The following is a 20005-nucleotide window of genomic DNA, read 5'->3' as shown; positions in this document are numbered from 1 at the left end:
AAGACATTTTAGCCAAAAGATAAGAACTTTATCTTGTATATTGAAATTTAACCAAAAACCTGAGTTTTTTTTTTTTCAACTCTATATTTATGAACTTTCAGGTATACTTCAAGCTAGGATTACACTGAAATACATGAACCAACTTCCTTATTTATACTGAGAACGCACAACAAAATGGTTGGGCTTCGCCAGCACCTAATAGACTTAATAAGAACAAACAGTATAAGCAGCAGGGAGTCAGATTAGGTTACCAGCACCATACAAAAAGAAGCCTCTGAAAACTGACTATGCTCTGCTGATCACAACACACACTACCTATGAGGAGAACAGCATAAATATATCCTTTACATTTACAGATCATATAGGTGAATGAAGCGGTATGGGTAACGTTTGGCTGGCTTTCTAGAACTGGTACCATATGACCATACAAAACCCTAACAACATATATACTTAAAGTGGGATAAACTGTCTGGCCTTCAAATCATGCACAGCAGCAACTGGTCCACCCTTCAGACCTCTAATGCCTTGTTTCCACTGAGCGGAACGGTTCGCGTTGGTACAGTTTGGAAGGGTTATAATGGTCTGGCCTATTCAGGTGAGCGTTTCCACTGCAAGTCTGGACTATTATCTGGACTGAGGGGCTCCCACCGGGGAATAAGGAGGGGCTCCCACCGCCGAATTCGCCACCCACAGGGCTCCACTGTCATGGCAGCCGCTATTTTCAATGGCAAACCACCGCAAAATGGCTGCCAGACTATACAAACATGGCCGCTGTGCATTGAGCACACAGGGTACAGCATGGCTCGCAGGGACCCAGGAGGGATACCAAGGCCTCAAGGACAGGCCCAGGCAGGATGGGGGGCCCTGGCAGGAGCCTCCACCAAGTACACCCCCTCCGCACATCCAATTGTACGGCAGACCCCCCCCCACCCCCATCACCAGCATAGCACCCTGCCCCACACCAGGAGATGGACCAGACCACCCACACAGCCCCAGCATAAGTGAAAGGGGGGGGTAGGATGGGGGACAGATTTGAAGGTAGGTGCCTGACGGGAACCCGGGGGTCGAACCATCCCAAGGAGGGGCCCACATCCACCCCAAAACACTCCAGGGGGAGAGGGGGGGACAGCTACTCACCATACCAGGAACCAGGGGGCACCATTCCAGACAGAACCCCGTGCCATTGAAATGGGGGGGGGGGGGGGACTGTCAGCCAGGAGGAATGCTGCAACTCAGGCCGAGACCCGGTCATATGTGGCCGTCAGGTGGAGCTATGTCACAGTCGACCCAAGGTGGAGCTGAGGTCGGCGTGCGCCCGCTGGCCAAACTGGGGTGACCACTGGATCAAGATTATCCAGCCAGTCGCCCAGTCCAGCAGTTGATTGTAGATCTCACAGGAAAAAAAAAAAAAAAACAGGAGATATCTAAAAAGAAAAAAATTGCCAGGACCACAGATCCCAGCAAGGAACTTGGTCCTTATTCCCGACTAGGCAGAAGAAAAAAAAAAAAAAACTGAGTACCTATAGCAGAGAGAGGGGGTGTACCCCCCTGGGACTGCCCATAGGCGTAGCCTTGATTTTTTTTCTGCCTAGTGTCCTACTCCTGTAGGGGGCAGTATAACCCAATGGTTAAGATGATCAGGAGCGGTGTCCGAACCAAAGAGAAATAAAAAAGTTAACATTAAAAGGAAACTTCAAGTGATCACCACTGACAAATCAGCTGAATTGGGTGACATATGTGAAGTCTGTGGGCAAACTCAAGCGTCAAACCAAAAAAACAGTTTTGAGAAAAAGCAGGTTGGCCACGTTAGATCTTCCCAGACAATGGTTAGGCTGGCCATACACGGCTAGAACATGGGGCTGAAGGAGAGAAATCAATCAATTCTTCATCCACGCTAACCAGACAAATAGAGGAATCTGCACTGTTGGCTTCTGTATTTGAGCAGTGGCATCTCATGACTGCCTGAATACCCAAACATACCGAAGTTAGGCCAACAATTTCCCACATGGCTCAGTTGAATTTTAAATTGATCACACAATACTAAAAGCAGGCCATAGATGGTATTTTCATTGCAGGAAAGAAATTGCTTGATTCCCCCATTAACAGAGCAAGTATTGATGGGGGAATCAGTCCCACTGAGCTATCCTGTTCTCTCGGTGGGGAGGAGCGGGGAGCTGTCCCTCTGTTGGAAGTAAATAAATTGCTAGGGGCTATAGACATTGGCAAAATTGGCATGTAAAAATCCAACATGCAGGTTGTAGCCAAGTTGGTCGATGGATCCATTTGGTTACAATCAGCCTGTCCATAGATGGTTCGAATCTCGGACAATCCTTGCTGAACTGCCTGAGATTTGAACTGCGGCCGACATAAGATTGAGGGGCCCTCCTGGTAATGAGTACAATGGAAACCATCCCTAAATTGACAATAAATGGGTCCCCCCCATTTTTTTCCCTCACCAATGTAAATTCTTTAGATATACACTAGCATGCCATACTGATTAATGATCTTTCGCTGTGGAAGTCAGGGACTTTCTGTAGCCCTTTGCAGTGATGTAAGACAGTATGAACCATACAGTAAACTTTAAAGTGGTGTTCCGGCCTCGCCCTCCAAAAATTAAAAAAAAAGTCAGCAGTTACACATACTCTAGCTGCTGACTTTTAATATTAGGACACTACTTGTCCTGGAATCCAGCGATGTTGGCACTGCAGCCGATGTTTCTATTGGCTGTCGGATGCCGCTGCCGCCATTGATGGTAAGGGACTTGCGGCTTCACGGCCGGGTCCCTACTGCGCATGCGCGAGGCTCACTATGTTCGGTTACTGGCCTGGAAGCAGAAGGAGACTGAATTTGACGTACCTCGCCGTGGCGAGGCCCGACGGAAGTGGGGAAAGGGTACCTGTCAAAAACAGGTACCCGCTCCCCCTCCCCAAAAGGTGCCAAATGTGGCACTGGAGGGGGGGAGGAGACAGATTAGTGAAAGTTCCACTTTTGCGTGAAACTCCCCTTTAACTCTCCCAGCACATTATAAAATAGTGTGCACAATATCCAGATGTGTGATGCCGGTATATTTGTTCAAGTCAGAGTAAAGCCGACCATAGACTGATCAAAATTTGTCCGGTTTAATCAATTATTTACAGGCTGGCTGTACAGAAGTTGATCTCTCGAATATATCGAAAGCTGGCCATACGTCTAAAAAAAAAAAAAATTGTTAGAAAAAACATTTAATAAGCCTGATCTTTCAACTTGCAAAACGTTAGTGGGTGCACTTCAATCCCAAAAATGCAAACATTTATGCCAAAATTAAGACGCATTATGTCAGAATACTGCATAATCAAACGATTGTCTAAACATTAGTAGGAGAAAAAAAAAAAGGTATAATTTAGGTTGTTATGACTGATATGTGGAAAACAATTTCGATACAATAATGGCGTTAACACAGTCGTTTGACAGATATTTAGCAAAAAGCAAAGTTTTTTTTCGAACAATTTTCTCTCCATGTATGGCCAGCTTGCATTTTATCTAGTCTAGCTACACCGTGATAAACAGCTGTCAAGTGCAGGTCAGACAGATATACCATGGTACATCTCATTACCCAAACTCATTGTTATGCAACTCCTCTTTCACATATCAAGTTGCATACAAGAACAAACTAGATGAAAGGCTTACCCTGCTTTTACTGCCTAGCAGGAGGATTCACTTTTGGAATGACAGTCTGAAAGCAGACTGCCATTGTTGATCTCTTCTGAAAATACTCGATGTTCAAGTTTCATTTAAAGTGACCCAGTAATGAATTTTAAAATCAAATAACTGTACAAAAGAAAACTGTACAAACATCCCTTCCTAGATGCCTGTACTGCTGAACTGGTCACTGCTGGGTCCTGTGGTGATGTGCCAGTCAACAGGAGGAACAGGCACTCCGAGAAGTCTGTTTTCTATTGGATTTTGGGGAACTATTCCATTTAAATAAAGTGGTGTTCAGCATTATCCTCTTTTGAAGGGTACATCTTTGAGCATGTGTTTAAAATTCATTACCAGTGACTTTAAGGTTTCCAGAGATAGGCATGAAAAATCTGTCATGAACTGGACATGTGTTCATTCAGATGGTTTTCCAAGCAGTTGGTGCCTCAACCCACTAAGCCATGGCGGTCATTCTTTTCAGCCATATGGCTGTTATTTTCTGCTCTAATTGGCCATTATTGCTGAAAACAAGTCATTGTAGCAAATGATTGTTATGGTTTAGGGAATTCAGCCAAGTATCTGCTGACTATGTTGACCTAGGCATCTACGCAGATAAGCACGTCTCCATTGTGATTTGACATTTTAAAGTTGCCCTTCCATGAATAAATGGGCTTGTTCACCTACACGTGGTGACCAGATCAGTGCTGGTCACTGCATTGTCTTCTATGTGCCCTGATCACACCACAACACTGGTGTCATATTTGTGGTGATATAAAAAGCAGGCATACTGCAAATTTCCGGAGGTTACTGCATTGTTGTGTGGATACCTAAATACAGTGTACACTTCCACTCACTTATTAGGTACACCGGTTCATTTGCTTGGTAACCCAAATTGCTAATCAGCCAATCACACGGCAGCATCTCAATGCATTTAGGCATCTAGATGTGGTGAAGACGATTTGCTGGAGTTCAAACAGAGCATCAGAATGGGAACGAAAGGGGGTTTAAAGCGGAGTTCCGCCTTCTTCTCCACCCCCTCAAAAATTATGCTGTAGCTAGTGACTTTTAATATTAGGACATAGGGGGTCAAGCTTTCGAGGGACGGCACCGCATCCCGGAAGTGGGGGAAGGGTACCTGTCAAAAACAGGTAACCATTCCCCTCCCCCCCCCCCTGAAAGGTGCCAAATGTAGCACTGGAGGGGGGAAGCAAAAGAGTGGAAGTTCCACTTTTGAGTGGAACTCCGCTTTAAGTGACTTTGAACATGGCATGGTTGTTGGTGCCCAACGGGCTGGTCTGTGGCTTACTAGGAGGGCACACACAAAGGAGGAGGACCGAGAGCACCAGTGGGGGACCCAAGAAGAGGTTTGGGGCCACTTTGCGCAATACTATTGCACAGAGCAGTTAACTATACCAGGTTTATTATTTAAAAAAAAAAAAAAAAATCAAACCCTTTACAACCGCTTTCAATTCTCCTCTGCAGACTACCAGCAAAACACACAAGGATGAAAGGAATAAATAATCTGACCAGTTGTTACCCAACAAGAGTAAGTTCCACTACCTTAAAGTAAGCCTAGGGTCTCCATTAAATGGGAACAACTGATGTGTGTGGCCAATTACAGAGTTTTCTGCACACTTTGGAAGAATTCCAATGGACACTCATAGCGACGGACTCAACCGTCACCGACAAGCTGTGTCAGCAGAAGAACAATGTCATTCACACTGAAGAGACAGAAAGAGGGCTTTGGCTTGTAACAGATGAAAAGGTATCACACTTGTGTACTGGACGCACTGTTATAAGGAACACACCTTCCCAATAAATGTATTGGCCGCTGCTCAGGACAATGCTAATCCTGCCTACAAATGCATGATTACAGAGAGCAATAAGCCCCGAGTACACAGTGTGTAACAAAAGATGGGCAAAGGCTAAACTACTAAGAAATTGTAGTCAACAATTGAGCAATCACTCAGCTACTAAGGCAATTCTAAAAACTATAGCAGGTGTAAGGCCCCTTTCACACTTATGGGACCTAAAACTCACGCGATTTTACAGTGCTTTTTGCCACGATTTTTACTTGACTTGAAGCAATGCCCATTTCTTTGGACCTCAAACACATTAAAATTGTCCCAAAGTAGTGCAGGGACTACTTTGAAGTCGTTGCGACATGAAGTCGTACAGATATGAACAGGAATCATTGAGTACAGTCCCAAATCGCACAAATGTAAAAAGGGCCTAAATGTCAAACTGGTCCCAGGACTAAATTGTTGCCACCCAAGGATGCCTACACCTACAGCTGTCATGGGTGTAAAATCCCTGGCATCCGCCCTTTTTTCCCTGAAAGGATTCCAGGACAGATCAGAGCAATGTTCTGCCCAAGTGCTCACCAATCAGAATCACTCTAATCTGTCCCAGAAGCCCTGCAGAAGAAATAAGGGAAAAAGAGCAGGGAATACAAATTGTATACCAGACTGCTACACTGGCTGCATGGGTTGCAATAAAAACCTGACCGGTGTTCTAATTACTCACCACTCTGTTTAAAACTGAGGGTTCCTTCACATTGGAGGCAGGTTTAAAAAATGGATTTTTGTAAGAACTTACCGTAAAATCCTTTTCTCTTAAGCTCATTGACAGACGTAGTCTTCTTGATTCTCAAGAGCTGGGTTATGTTGTCTCCGCAGGAGTAGGACTAGGCAGAATGACAAAACGTTCTGGCTCCACCCTAGGGGCAGTCCCTGAGGGTATATCCTCCCTCTCTCTGCTACAGGGAATCAGTTCTGTTTAAAGCAGTACAGAGAATTTAACCCAACCCAACTCAATGATAGAGGGGCGGGTACTACGTCTGTCAATGAGCTTAAGAGAAAAGGATTTTACGGTAAGTTCTTACAAAAATCCATTTTTCTCTATCGCTCATTGACAGACGTAGTCTTCTTGATTCTCAAGAGCTGGGACATCCAGAAGCAGTGCCACAAATGAGGGGTGGGATTGACAAAATCAAATCCAATCTAGAAGGCCCAACCGGTGCCAAACTAGAAGTTTTAAAGGCTCATTATAAACAAAGAATGAGGCTAAAGAAAAAATTTTCCAACGGAAAAAAACCCTCGAGGTAGACCACTGGTCTCCTCAAATTGCGGCCTGCAAAACCTTGCGGCCAAATGAGGCATCAGACGATGCCATTACATCAACTTTATAATGTTTAGAGAAGGTATGCACCGACGACCAGGTAGCCGCCTTGCACACCTGGACCACTGACGCCTGATGGCGAAAGGCCCATGACGCACTAAGTGCCCGAGTGGAGTGCGCCTTAACAGGGAACGGGGGCTCCCGACCCTTGATAGAATAAGCCTGCACTACCGTCTGTCTGATCCATCTGGAAATGGTCGCGGCAGATGCAGGCAACCCCTTTTTGGGTCCATCTGGGATCACAAAAAGTGAATCCGTCTTGCGAAACGAGTCTGTCGTTTTCAAGTATACCCTGATTGCCCGGACCACATCCAAGGAGTGTAAAGCAAACTCCCGAGGATGACTGGGCTTAGGACACAGGGAAGGTAATACAATTTCTTCATTCAGATGAAATTCTGAAACCACTTTTGGTAGGAAGGATGGATTCGGACGAAGAACCACCTTATCTCTATGAACCACCAGATATGGAGAACGACAAGATAATGCGGCCAGTTCTGACACCCTGCGTGCAGAAGTAATAGCCACCAAGAAGGCCACCTTCTGGGACAACGTGGGTAGAGGAATCTCCCTAATATCTTCAAAGGGAGGTTTCTGAAGAACCGACAACACTAAATTAAGATCCCAGGGGGGTAACGGCGCGTGCACTGGCGGAGCCAGATGTCGCACCCCCTGGATGAAATTCCGCACCAAGGAATGAGTAGCCAAAGGCTTCTGAAAGAAGATAGCTAATGCTGAGACCTGACCCTTGATAGTACTCAAGGCCAGTTTCTGCTCAACCCCTTGTTGCAGAAAAGCCAATATTCGACTAATCGAATAAGACCGAGGACGGAACCCCAAAGGTTCACACCATGCAATGTAGGACTTCCAAGTGCGATGATAAATCTTTCTGGAAGTCGCTTTCCTTGCTTCAACTAGAGTAGGAATAACTGAAGCTGACAAACCTTTGTCCTTCAGCACCTGGGTCTCAATAGCCAGGCCGTTAAAGCCAGCGATCGTAAAGCAGGATGGAAGATCGGTCCCTGAGACAGTAGATCCTCCCTGAGAGGAAGTCTCCATGGAACGTCCGCCACCAGTCTGACCATGTCGGCGTACCAAGCTCGACGAGGCCAGTCCGGAGCTACCAGGATTACTGGGATTCCTTCCTCCTCTACCCTGCGAAGAAGTCTTGGCAGTAACGCGAGAGGAGGGAAGGCATATATTAGCTGGTATTGCCCCCACGGGGCGATCAGTGCGTCTGCGGTTTCTGCTAGAGGATCGCGGGAGCGAGCCACGAATCTCTGAACTTTCCTGTTGAATCGAGATGCCAACAGATCCACATCCGGGGTGCCCCACCGTAGGCACAACTGGTGGAAAACGTCTGGATGGAGGGACCATTCCCCCTGATCCAGGGTCTGACGGCTGAGATAATCTGCCTGCCAATTCTCCACCCCCGGAATGAACACCGCAGAGATTGCTGGAACAAATCGTTCCGCCCAGCGAAGAATGCAAGCCACTTCTTTGGCCGCTCGGACACTCTTGGTGCCCCCCTGATGATTGACATAAGCCACGGCCGTGGCATTGTCCGACTGGATCCGAACCGGGCTGCCCTGGAGCTGCTCGGTCCAGTGAATCAGACAAAGTCTGATCGCTCTCAGTTCCAATACATTTATCGGTAATCTGGATTCTTCCGGGGACCAAAGTCCCTGGACAGATAACTGACCAAGAATTCCTCCCCATCCGGATAGACTGGCATCCGTGGTCACTATCGTCCAATATATTGGCAGAAATGACTTTCCCTGGCTGAGCATTGGAGACCGAAGCCACCAAACCAGAGACTCTCTGGTCTGTTTGCTCAATCGTATCTGATTGTCCAGGGATTCCGGATTCCGATTCCATCTGAGAAGAATCTCTTGCTGAAGAATTCGGGTATGGGACTGGGCAAATGGGACTGCTTCGAATGAAGCCACCATCAACCCCAGAACCCTCATGCACGTCCGAAGGGAAGACCAGCTGTTGGACAGTAACAACTGGACTGCTGATTGAATCTTTCGAAGTTTCCCTACCGGAAGGAAAACTCTCGTCCTGACTGTCTAGAATTAGACCCAGATATTCGAGCCTCTGGGTGGGAACCAAAAATGACTTTTGCTGGTTCACCAGCCACCCGAATTCCTGTAAAGAAATCATAGTAATTTCTATGTTTTGTAGCAGGGTCTGAGGAGACTCTGCATGAAGCAGAAGATCGTCTAGGTAACCTAGAATCGATATACCTCTTTGGCGCAGAAGTGCCAACATTGGGGCCAACACCTTTGTGAAGACCCGCGGAGCCGTGGCGAGACCGAAAGGTAACGCCACAAACTGATAGTGGTTCTCCTCTACGGAAAAGCGTAGAAAACGCTGATGTCCTGCGAAAATGGGAATGTGAAGATAGGCGTCCTTGATGTCTATGGACGCTAGGACATCCCCTGGATGCAGGAAGGCTGCTACCGTGCGAATGGACTCCATTCTGAATCTTCTTATGTTGACGAAAGAATTGAGTGCTCTTAAGTCCAGAATTGGACGCACTTTGCCCTCTTTCCTGGGTATTGTAAACAGGTTTGAATAAAACCCTTGAAACCGTTCTGTCCAAGGAACGTGGACTACCACTCCTTGTTGTAGTAAATCTGTGACTGCTCTCCGCAGATCTTCTAAACGATCTGCGGATAGACGGATATTGGAAGGGAAGAATCGCGCCGGTGGGAGAGATCGAAACTCGATCTTGTACCCTGACTTTATGACTTCGCAAACCCATTTGTCCGGGATTCTGGAAAGCCATGGATCCGGGAACCGGCGAAGACGTCCCCCCACCCCAGTTATGGGTGGGGGCGCACCTTCAGGCTTTGGATGGTTTATCTTCAGGTCTGGAGGGGGCGGGCTTTTGCTTGCCCGACCAACGACCCCTGACGCCTCCTGCAGGAGCTTTGGAGGACTTAGTTTTTTCACCCGCTGGACGAAAAAACCTCTTGTGAGCAGAAAAAGAAGGCCCTCGTCTTTGACGAGTTCCTCTACCTTTAAAATTTTGCGGTAAAAAGGTGCTTTTTCCACCGGTGAGATCCTTAATGATCTCATCTAAGTTGGCTCCAAATAGACGCTCCCCTGAAAAGGGGATATTAGCCAATGCTTTTTTGGAACCTTGGTCGGCTAACCAACCTTTTAGCCACAGTGTACGCCTGAGAACCACTGCTGAGACTGATGCTCGCGCCATTAATGGAGTGGCGTCTAACGCCGCATCACATACAAACTGTAACCCCTGTATCATTTGTTCCAACAAATCTGATACCGCCTGAGGGACTTCTTCTAAGTCCCGGCGTAACCACTTGGTCCATTCAGTTACAGCCTGCGAAACCAGACCAATAGCAATTATTGGCCTGAAAGCTGATCCAATCAAGGAAAACATGGTGCGAGACATAGCTTCTATCTTGCGATCCACTGGATCTTTAAAAGACGGAGCGTCTTCTAAAGGAATAACCGTGGCTTTATTCAATCTAGCAATAGGTGAATCCACCACAGGTGGTTCTGTCCATTTCTTAATAAGGGTTTCCTCAAACGGATAACGCCTGTCAATGCGTTTAGAAATATTAAAAGTGCGTTTTGGCAGACGCCATTCTTCATCGATTGGATTGGCAAAACATTTGGGTAATGGAAAAACCTTTGCCACTTTGATGCGCTTTTTAGTCCCAAAAGGGATCTCAGTTTCAGCTATTTCTGATGGAATACCCTGTAACCTTAAAGTCTCTTGAACAGATACAATGAGTGCGTTTACCAACGCTTCCTCTCGGGCTATGGCGGATGCCGAAACATCCCCCTCACTGTCTGAAGAGACAGGACCCGAGACACCAATACCAGATGAAGTACCTGCAACTGCAGAAATAGGCTCAGAGTCTGAATCCGAGGTTTCAGATAATAAGGGGTTAGGCGGGGGTCGCTTTCTTGCGCCCTGTCCCTGACAAGCCACTTCCACCCGGGACACAAAAGTTTCCATAATAGCTGACAAAGATTCAATTGTCAATGGGGTGCTGGAGGATCCCGCAGACCCCTCGAGGGGATCCGGAGGAGATACATGAGTGGCAGGGTCCATGTTAATACAGGACACCTTTGCCAGCAAAAACAAAAAAACTTCTTTTTTTTTTTTTTTTTTTTGTGTGTCTCCCCCTAGCGCAATAGCGCCCCTCAGAGTACCTGCTTCTCGATCCCAGAGAGAGAGAGGGACCCCCAAGGCTCACCAACCGATGCAGTGCAGTCTCCAACAAACTGCAGCCAGCGTCTGTCTTACACAGACTGGAAGGAGCTGTTTGCTTTTTCCCGGGCAGAAGGCGTGGCTCCGCCCCCTGTGTACGCCTTCCGGCGTTCCCAGCCCTCCACGAGGAAGCTGGGCTCACAAAACATGGCCGCCCCCATAGAAGAGACATAAGACTCCAAAAACATGGCGGCCGGCGTGACCTGAGGACATACATGTATACGGTCTACGGCAAAATGGCGGCGGACCGCCGATATCGTCTTCCCAGCACATCCACCTGCACTCTGCTAAGAGGTGACATATGGATCTACAGAGATACACTGCACATAAGGTAGGATTATACCTCCTATGTCTGCTGTAATGTTACAGTCTGCTGGGTAGAGTGTTAGCTCTTGAACCAAGTCCACTTCCCACAAACACATGCTGTATTACAAGGGGGACTTGTAAGTATCAGATATATACTGACCATATATGGAGGGGCCCATAATATATACTGCCTCATAATGAGGAAAAAAGGGAACGTTTACTCACCATACCGAACCGACAGGCACCCTCTCTTCACAATACCCTCTCCACCGGGGTGGGGGGTTTGTGGACGCCTCGACTCTCTGGTACCTGGCGTCCAAGCGAGACTTTTAACTCGCAAAGTCAGTCCCTTTACTGGGACTCTGTCGCGGCCGACTCAGCGCACTGGTCTGCACGCGCTTTTAGGCAGAAACCGGGGTGACCACTGGATTTCAACATCCAGCCCGTCGCCCGGCCCCGCATACTTACTTGAATATGTCGCGGTCGACCAAGCGCAATGCCATGGTCTGCGCGCGCTCGTAGGCCGGCTGGGGTGACCACAAGTGTCGCCCAGTCCGGCATTTTTGCTTGAAGATCTCACAGGAAAAAAACACTGGAGAAAACTACCTAAAAAATGTCTTTTTCTTAAAGAAAAAAAGTCTTGCCAGGACCAAAAGATCCCAGCAAGGAGCTTAGGTCCTTACTCCTGACTAGACAGAAAAAAAACTGATTCCCTGTAGCAGAGAGAGGGAGGATATACCCTCAGGGACTGCCCCTAGGGTGGAGCCAGAACGTTTTGTCATTCTGCCTAGTCCTACTCCTGCGGAGACAACATAACCCAGCTCTTGAGAATCAAGAAGACTACGTCTGTCAATGAGCGATAGAGAAATGGAGTGTTCAGCTGAACTGCCATGATTTCAAACCCGCTATTTAATACCCTACATTTTCAATCTGCGTTTGGGTTGTTAACCCATCTCCCGCCCTATAGAGAGGGCTAGAGGGTGGGCTAACATTTCCAGGAGGGAGTCTATGGATATCCTACCATGATCACTCTTCCCGCACAGCAGGGATCAGTGACAATTGCGTCCTTTGGACACAGCTGATCACAGATCAGAAGTTAAGAGCCAATAACAGCGGCTCTTTCACATGTAACCAGCTGTGTCCAATAACAGTGTAAAAATTATTTGCTGGTTATCAGTCCGCTCCTCACATACTGTCCAATCACAGCTGGTCACAGTGCAAAGTATTTTCCGGTTATCTGCAGTCCTTTCCGAAGGCTGAGAGTGCGTGAGGACAGGAGAGCCGATAACCAGCAAATCCACGCAGGGAACATCTATACTGATAATCATGGAACTGATCATCAGTGTCCTGATGATCTGTGCAGCCCCAATAGTGCCCACAAGTGCTGCCAAACAGAGCCCATCAGTGCCGCCAAAAAAATTACCTTTTTTAGAAAAGTCTATAACAAAAACTGAGAAAAACTTTTTTTTTTGCTAAACAAAAAGGAAAAAAGACCGAAAATTAAAACAGTGATTAAATACCACCAGAAGAAAGCTCTGTCTCAAAAAAGTTATGATAAAAAATGTGTTTGAGTACAGTGTTACATGGCCACGCAATTGTCATTTGAAGTGTGACAGCACAAAAATTTGGCCTGGACAGGAAAAGGGGGGGGGGGGGGTTGTGTGTCTAGTAGGCAAGTGGTTAAGATTGCACTGACACCCACTCCAGATCACAAGTGTAGTGCCATCTGAATGCGGTCAGGGAAACGTAAACAGATCGCGGGGTTTCCCGCACTGCATCAGTGTGAGCCGAGGCTCAGTTATACTTCAAAGCAATGCATGAGAATGAACACCAAAGAGGTTAGGTGGTCCCAGAGTATTGAGTGAAGACCCACATTTCCCCATTTCTTGTACCTGCCTACTGCCCACTGTACTGTATAATCTGTAGTGAATGCCTCACAGGGTCACTGAAGCCACTTCTTAAAGAGACACTGTCAGACACAATCATTGTAAAGATCCATAGATGCCATAGCGCATCAATCATAAAATACAGCAAGAGTATTTGTGACTACACTGGTATTTCCAATCTATATCCAAAAGAAGACTTGTGTACATGCACCACTTAGCCATAAAGCAGCTGATGTTCATAAATACACAAAAGACATTAGTAGCCAGAATAATGAGAGCAGGGTCAGGACGTGAAAGGAGGAACCAAACATAAGGCGTAAAGAAAAAAATAATCAAAATACAAACAAACACAGGGCAATGTTATGCAAGTATTTACTGATCATTAGGCATGAACTGCTAGGATAAAAACAAATAAACGTGATAGGAGCAGTAAAATCTTTCCACCCATGTGAATATAGCCTTAAATTCTACTTCTCTTATTACACATTTTTCTAGCACAAAAGCTCCTGTGTAATAATCAGTACCAATACCTTTACATGTATGTCCTCAGATGCAGATTTTTGGATTTTGGGTTATGGATCTGAACGCAGTTCATGTTTAAGTATCTCTGTCAATGTCTTCACTGAAAACTACACAGCTGCATTCAGATCCGCAAATAAAAAAAATCCCCATGTAAATGTGTCTTTTTGCACTTTTCCTGCACAACAAAAACATATGAAAAATATTCCTCTTTAAATGTAACTATACGCATCACTGCGCTGCGTTTATGGAAGTCATGCTTGCTGCATTTTTTAAACAGCGCACTTTATATTGTAAATCTATGGAAACACACTGCAGTTGCATTTTTTAATGCATTATTTTGAGTCACATGTCCATGTGTCACAGGTGCATGCTGGGAATGAGGCAACCAGAAAATACACACAAAAAAAAAAAAAAACACACCAAAAAACTTGGATATACATTTTCCCAAAACACATACCACCAGTGTAGTGTGAAAGGACCGGTTTGAAAAAAGCACCAAAAATGCACCTTTCATAACAGCCAATAGAAACTTACCAAAGCTCACTTTTTTTTTTTTGGTACGGTTTTTGATTGGCCTGTCTAAGGTGACCAGGGATGAAAACGCATACAAAATGCATTATGCGGTGCATTCAATTTTAACACAACACATTAAAAACATATCACATTTTACATCACAGAGGTGTGAATGAGCGCTGACAGTAGTAGTAGTACAGGTAGTGGGGTTTACTGAAGTTACATTATATAATGGGGGATAGTACAGGTAGTGGGGTTTACTGAAGTTACATTATATAATGGGGGAGAGTTCACATTATATAATGGGGGGGGGGGTAGTACAGGTAGTGGGGTGTAGAGAGATCACATTATATGAGGGGGGGTTACAGGTAGTGGGGTGTAGAGAGGTCACATTATATAATGGGGGGGGGGGGTAGTACAGGTAGTGGGGCATAGAGAGTTCACATTATATAATGGGGAGGGGTAGTACAGGTAGTGGGGTGTAGAGAGATCACATTATATGAGGGGGGGGTTACAGGTAGTGGGGTGTAGAGAGATCACATTATATGAGGGGGGGGGTTACAGGTAGTGGGGTGTAGAGAGATCACATTATATGAGGGGGGGTTACAGGTAGTGGGGTGTAGAGAGATCACATATAATGGGGGGGTAGTACAGGTAGTGGGGTGTAGAGAGATCACATTATATGAGGGGGGGGTAGTACAGGTAGTGGGGTGTAGAGAGATCACATTATATGAGGGGGGTTACAGGTAGTGGGGTGTAGAGAGATCACATAATGGGGGGGGGGGGTAGTACAGGTAGTGCGGTGTAGAGAGGTCACATATAATATGGGGGTAGTGGGGTGTAGAGAGGTCACATATAATGGGGGGGTTACAGGTAGTGGGGTGTAGAGAGGTCACATAATGGGGGGGTAGTAGGGTGTAGAGAGGTCACATATAATGGGAAGGGTTACAGGTAGTGGGGTGTAGAGAAGTCACATATAATGGGGGGGGGGGTAGTACAGGTAGTGGGGTGTAGAGAGGTCACATATAATGGGGGGGGGGTTACAGGTAGTGGGGTGTAGAGAAGTCACATTATATAATGGGGGGGGTAGTACAGGTAGTGGGGTGTAGAGAGGTCACATATAATGGGGGGGTTACAGGTAGTGGGGTGTAGAGAAGTCACATATAATGGGGGGGGGTAGTACAGGTAGTGGGGTGTAGAGAGGTCACATATAATGGGGGGGGTTACAGGTAGTGGGGTGTAGAGAAGTCACATTATATAATGGGGGGTAGTACAGGTAGTGGGGTGTAGAGAGGTCACATATAATGGGGGGGTTACAGGTAGTGGGGTGTAGAGAAGTCACATTATATAATGGGGGGGTAGTACAGGTAGTGGGGTGTAGAGAAGTCACATTATATAATGGGGGGGGGGTAGTACAGGTAGTGGGGTGTAGAGAGGTCACATATAATGGGGGGGTTACAGGTAGTGGGGTGTAGAGAGATCACATTATATAATGGGGGGGGGTAGTACAGGTAGTGGGGTGTAGAGAGGTCACATAATGGGGGGGTAGTACAGGTAGTGGGGTGTAGAGAGATCACATTATATAATGGGGGGGGGGTAGTACAGGTAGTGGGGTGTAGAGAGGTCACATAATGGGGGGGTAGTACAGGTAGTGGGGTGTAGAGAGATCACATTATATAATGGGGGGGGGTAGTACAGGTAGTGGGGTGTAGAGAGATCACATTATATAATGGGGGGGTAGTACAGGTAGTGGGGTGTAGAGAGATCACATTATATAATGGGGGGGGGTAGTACAGGTAGTGGGGTGTAGAGAGAGATCACATTATATAATGGGGGGGGGTAGTACAGGTAGTGGGGTGTAGAGAGGTCACATAATGGGGGGTAGTGGGGTGTAGAGAGGTCACATTATATAATGGGGGGGTAGTACAGGTAGTGGGGTGTAGAGAGAGATCACATTATATAATGGGGGGGGGGGGGGTAGTACAGGTAGTGGGGTGTAGAGAGATCACATTATATAATGGGGGGGGGTAGTACAGGTAGTGGGGTGTAGAGAGGTCACATAATGGGGGGTAGTGGGGTGTAGAGAGGTCACATTATATAATGGGGGGGTAGTACAGGTAGTGGGGTGTAGAGAGGTCACATAATGGGGGGTAGTGGGGTGTAGAGACCAATGTGGGGTCCCCCTGACTCACCCAATGCTGTGATGATGAAGCCTCTGGGGGGTCTCAGGGCTCTCCTGACCCAGGCATCCCTCAGCACCTCCAGGTTGGCAGTCTGTCCCTGGACCAGCAGTACCCAGCTCTCCAGCCAGCCCTGGAAGGACACCTCACTCACGGCCCGGACCAGCCTCTTGTTCCAAAAGCACTTGGCATTGGCCGCCTGGAAGTCATGGAAAAGCTGGCTGCCCTTCTCGCCCTCCCCGGTGCCGTCCAGCTTACACAGAACCAATGCTAGGGAGGAAGGGGCGAGCTGGACCGGCCTGTCCCGGGACATGGTGCTGAGCTGAGAGCGCAGCGCTCACATATACGGGACACGGCGTGCTCCTCACTGCCAGGATCAATGACTGACCGCTTCCCGGGAGACTGCAAACACGGGGGAGGGCCGAGCCAGTCCACCATCTGCGCCATAGCCAATCAGGGGGCTCCGGAGACGGGGGCGTGACACAGCTGAGCACCTTGGCTTTTGTGAGTGTAGTGGAAGTGGGCGGGGAGAGGGGCGGTCCGTCCCGTGCTGGGGCAGTAAGGTGTGCACGTATCACCTACCGAGCATCAACATTACAGATCGTAGAAGTTATCATAATAAAGAGCAGAGCAGAAATGTCTCCGTACTTGTGGCCGCATTACTTTCTTTATAAGTTTTTTTTATTTTCTCCTGGTGATCCTACCAGTAACACACATCCTATCCTCAGGTGACAACACTCCCTACATATTGCCCCATGTGTATTGTTTATCCAGGGTATACAGTCCTTTGCACTGGGAAATTCTTTGTTACAGTGGCAGTAAAGTCTTTTTTTTTTCCACTTGTACCTGCAGGTAAGTCTATGATAAGGGTAATCTGTAGGTACACCAGTGGCTGCCCATCAATTGGGGGACACATGGATTCCAATGGGTTTTTTTTTTTTAAGCATGTGATTAGAGCCAGAGGCACTAATAGGCTTAAAAAAAGGGTGGGCTCGGGGCGCAGAGTACTGCGCCCTGAGCACACCCAGTTGTGTGACAATAGCGTATGAATATGCGCTATTGTCACACGGATCCTCTTCCTGGCCAATCAGGAAGCGGGTCCTGAGACCCGTTTCCCAATTGGCTGAAAGGAGAAGCCATGCCATTGGCCAAGGAGGAGGAGGAGACGCAGGAGAAGCCGTCGCCACATGTTCAGGGAGAGTGAGCTGGCAACTGGGGGGGGGGGGGGATGGTGTGCGGGCTTGTGTGGTCCGGGTGGGCGGGTATGGTGTGGTCCGTCTGCCGCCCCCGGCCCATGGAGTACCAGCCGCCACTGAGGTACACTGAATATCTCCTAAACCTGCACACCGGTGTTCCGACAAGATGCCAAACCCTTTCTTTTGTTTGTTCTTTCTTTCTTTCCTTCCTTCCTTCCTCTCCTGTTTATCCTGCCAGTGACCTCTCTTTTTATTTGTGGAAATGACCAACAGGATCATCTACCCTATGCAGCGTCACCACCTCCTGTGCGCACGCTCCAAAAGCCATGTCTACAACTTTGGCCTCTATCACAGCTGTTCTATGCATCTCCAAGCAGGCAATTCTATTCTTGTCAAATGGGTCACTGCGGCTGCACTGACACAGCTGCTGTGTCCCAATATGACATCTTTGCGGATGCAAGTGCGTGTCCTTAAACACACACTGTTTGCTTTGAGGGACGCCGTCACGCACCCCAGTTGAGGACTGGGCCAGGGAGCAGGGGGGCAATTGCCCCCTGGGCCACCCTGATGCCCCATAAAAATACACTGCTTCTGCCACAGACATGTATATTAAAAAAGAATAGCGCAACCATGCAAAAGAAATGACTATTAAATATGGAGACAATCCATAAATAAAAATGGGGGTTTAGTCCCACCATATGGCCATATCGTGCTCAAGCCCACCACTGCGTCAAAGTACCCCATTATCAGTGGGTCCTACACTATCCATAGAAAAGGGGTGAATCCAGCCTCTCTAACCCTTGGAGACAACACTCCTTGCTGGGAGAGATGTGCTAATGCACTGCAAAGGACTCCTCCTGTATCTACTTGATGGTGGACTCTGATAGAGTACAGGTGTGTGTGGGGGGTGGGATGCTCAACCTCAGAAGTCTGGTCAGACCGAATACATAATAAACAAGCAAAAAATTGGGGGAGCAAACCTTGAACATGTATATCTAAAGCCGGTGCAGCTATGGACCAAGCAACGTGTATATTAAAAAAGAATAGCGCAACCATGCAAAAGAAATGACTATTAAATATGGAGACAATCCATAAATAAAAAATAAAAAACAGACATGCCTAAAGAATTCCTGGTGAAGAGAAGTAAAAAAGTCCCGTCTGCTGACCTACGGAGTGCGGGTTGAATACAAGGACAAAGCACAGGCCTCCCCCCCCCAGCATGGATGGTGTAAACTATGTCTGAGCAGAGGCCGGTTCCATGCCCCACTGGAGACTCTTCTGCCCTGGCCAGCCCCAACCAAGCTGTCCCAGCTCCCCCCAACCTCCCCCTGCTGGCCAGGTCGGGAATCCAGATTCAACCAGTAAGTAGAGAGTATTTGGAGGAGGGCTTCAGCTTGGAACAGGGGTCAGGATGAGGATTGGGAGAGTGGGAGGGTTGGTGAGAGAAAGTGGGAGGGGGCCCGAGTCGCTGCACCATGGGCCTCTGCTTTGTACTTGACCCCTGGGCTAAAAGTTGCCAGTCTGCCCCTGGCGCACCTTCACCCACATGGATGTCATATTGGGACACAGAAGCTGTGTGGGTGCAGTCAGTTTTCCAAGTGACATCAATAGAACACCTGTGCATCCCCCTGGCCTTGCATGGCCAAAGGGATGTGAGAACAAGGCCTTAAGGGGCATACACATGGCCAAATATTGGCCGGATCAACATAAACCATCCAACATTCGTCTGATGTGTGTGGTAGCCGGCCCGACAGAAGCCAGCCAAACATCTCACCTCTGTAAAAAGGGCATGACTGGAGAAGGTCTGCCGATTGGCATCGAATCAGCGCACTCAGCCAATGCCTTAGAGCTCTGACTGGTATGTTCTGGCGCAGAGTGTGGGGGGGGGGGGTGTTAGTACAGGATCACCTCCCAAGCTCTTCTTTTTTTTTCATTCAGCCCGCTGGGTTGAACGAGAAAAAAAAAAATGATAGTGTGTACCAGGCCTTACACTGCCTTTGCTCTATTCTACTCCAAACAACCCAGGTGGTGGGCAGGAATGGCAATGGTAGAAATAAGCCCCCCCCCCACACAGTTAGAAAGCACCCCCTAGACTCACATTTAACCCTTTGATCACCCCTGGGTTAACCCCTTCCCTGCATGTGTCATTAGTAGAGTAACAGTGCATATTTTTAGCTCTGATTACTGTAGTAATGTCACTGGTCCCTCCAAAAGTGTCAAAAATATCAGTTAGGTGTCCGATCTGTCTGCCGCAATGTCACAGTCCAGCTAAAAATCGCTGCTCGCTGCCAT

General features: G+C 47.5%; 1 protein-coding gene across 1 annotated transcript in view; it reads right to left on the bottom strand.

Annotated features, from left to right (window-relative positions):
- Nucleotides 1–16830, bottom strand: part of STOX1 (storkhead box 1) — a gene marked incomplete at both ends in the record, with an annotated part of 82932 nt that extends 66102 nt beyond the window's left edge. The window contains one exon of the mRNA XM_082266789.1: nt 16530–16830. Within this exon, the coding sequence (XP_082122915.1) occupies nt 16530–16830 (301 nt within the window). The remainder of the gene's footprint in view (nt 1–16529) is intronic.
- Nucleotides 16831–20005: the final 3175 nt, after the last annotated feature.

This window comes from Pelophylax lessonae, assembly GCF_965119305.1.
Source record: "Pelophylax lessonae genome assembly, chromosome: 9".
Lineage (NCBI taxonomy): Eukaryota > Metazoa > Chordata > Amphibia > Anura > Ranidae > Pelophylax > Pelophylax lessonae.
The sequence above is the reverse complement of the archived record's forward strand: the minus strand, read 5'-3'. Positions and strand labels throughout refer to the sequence as shown.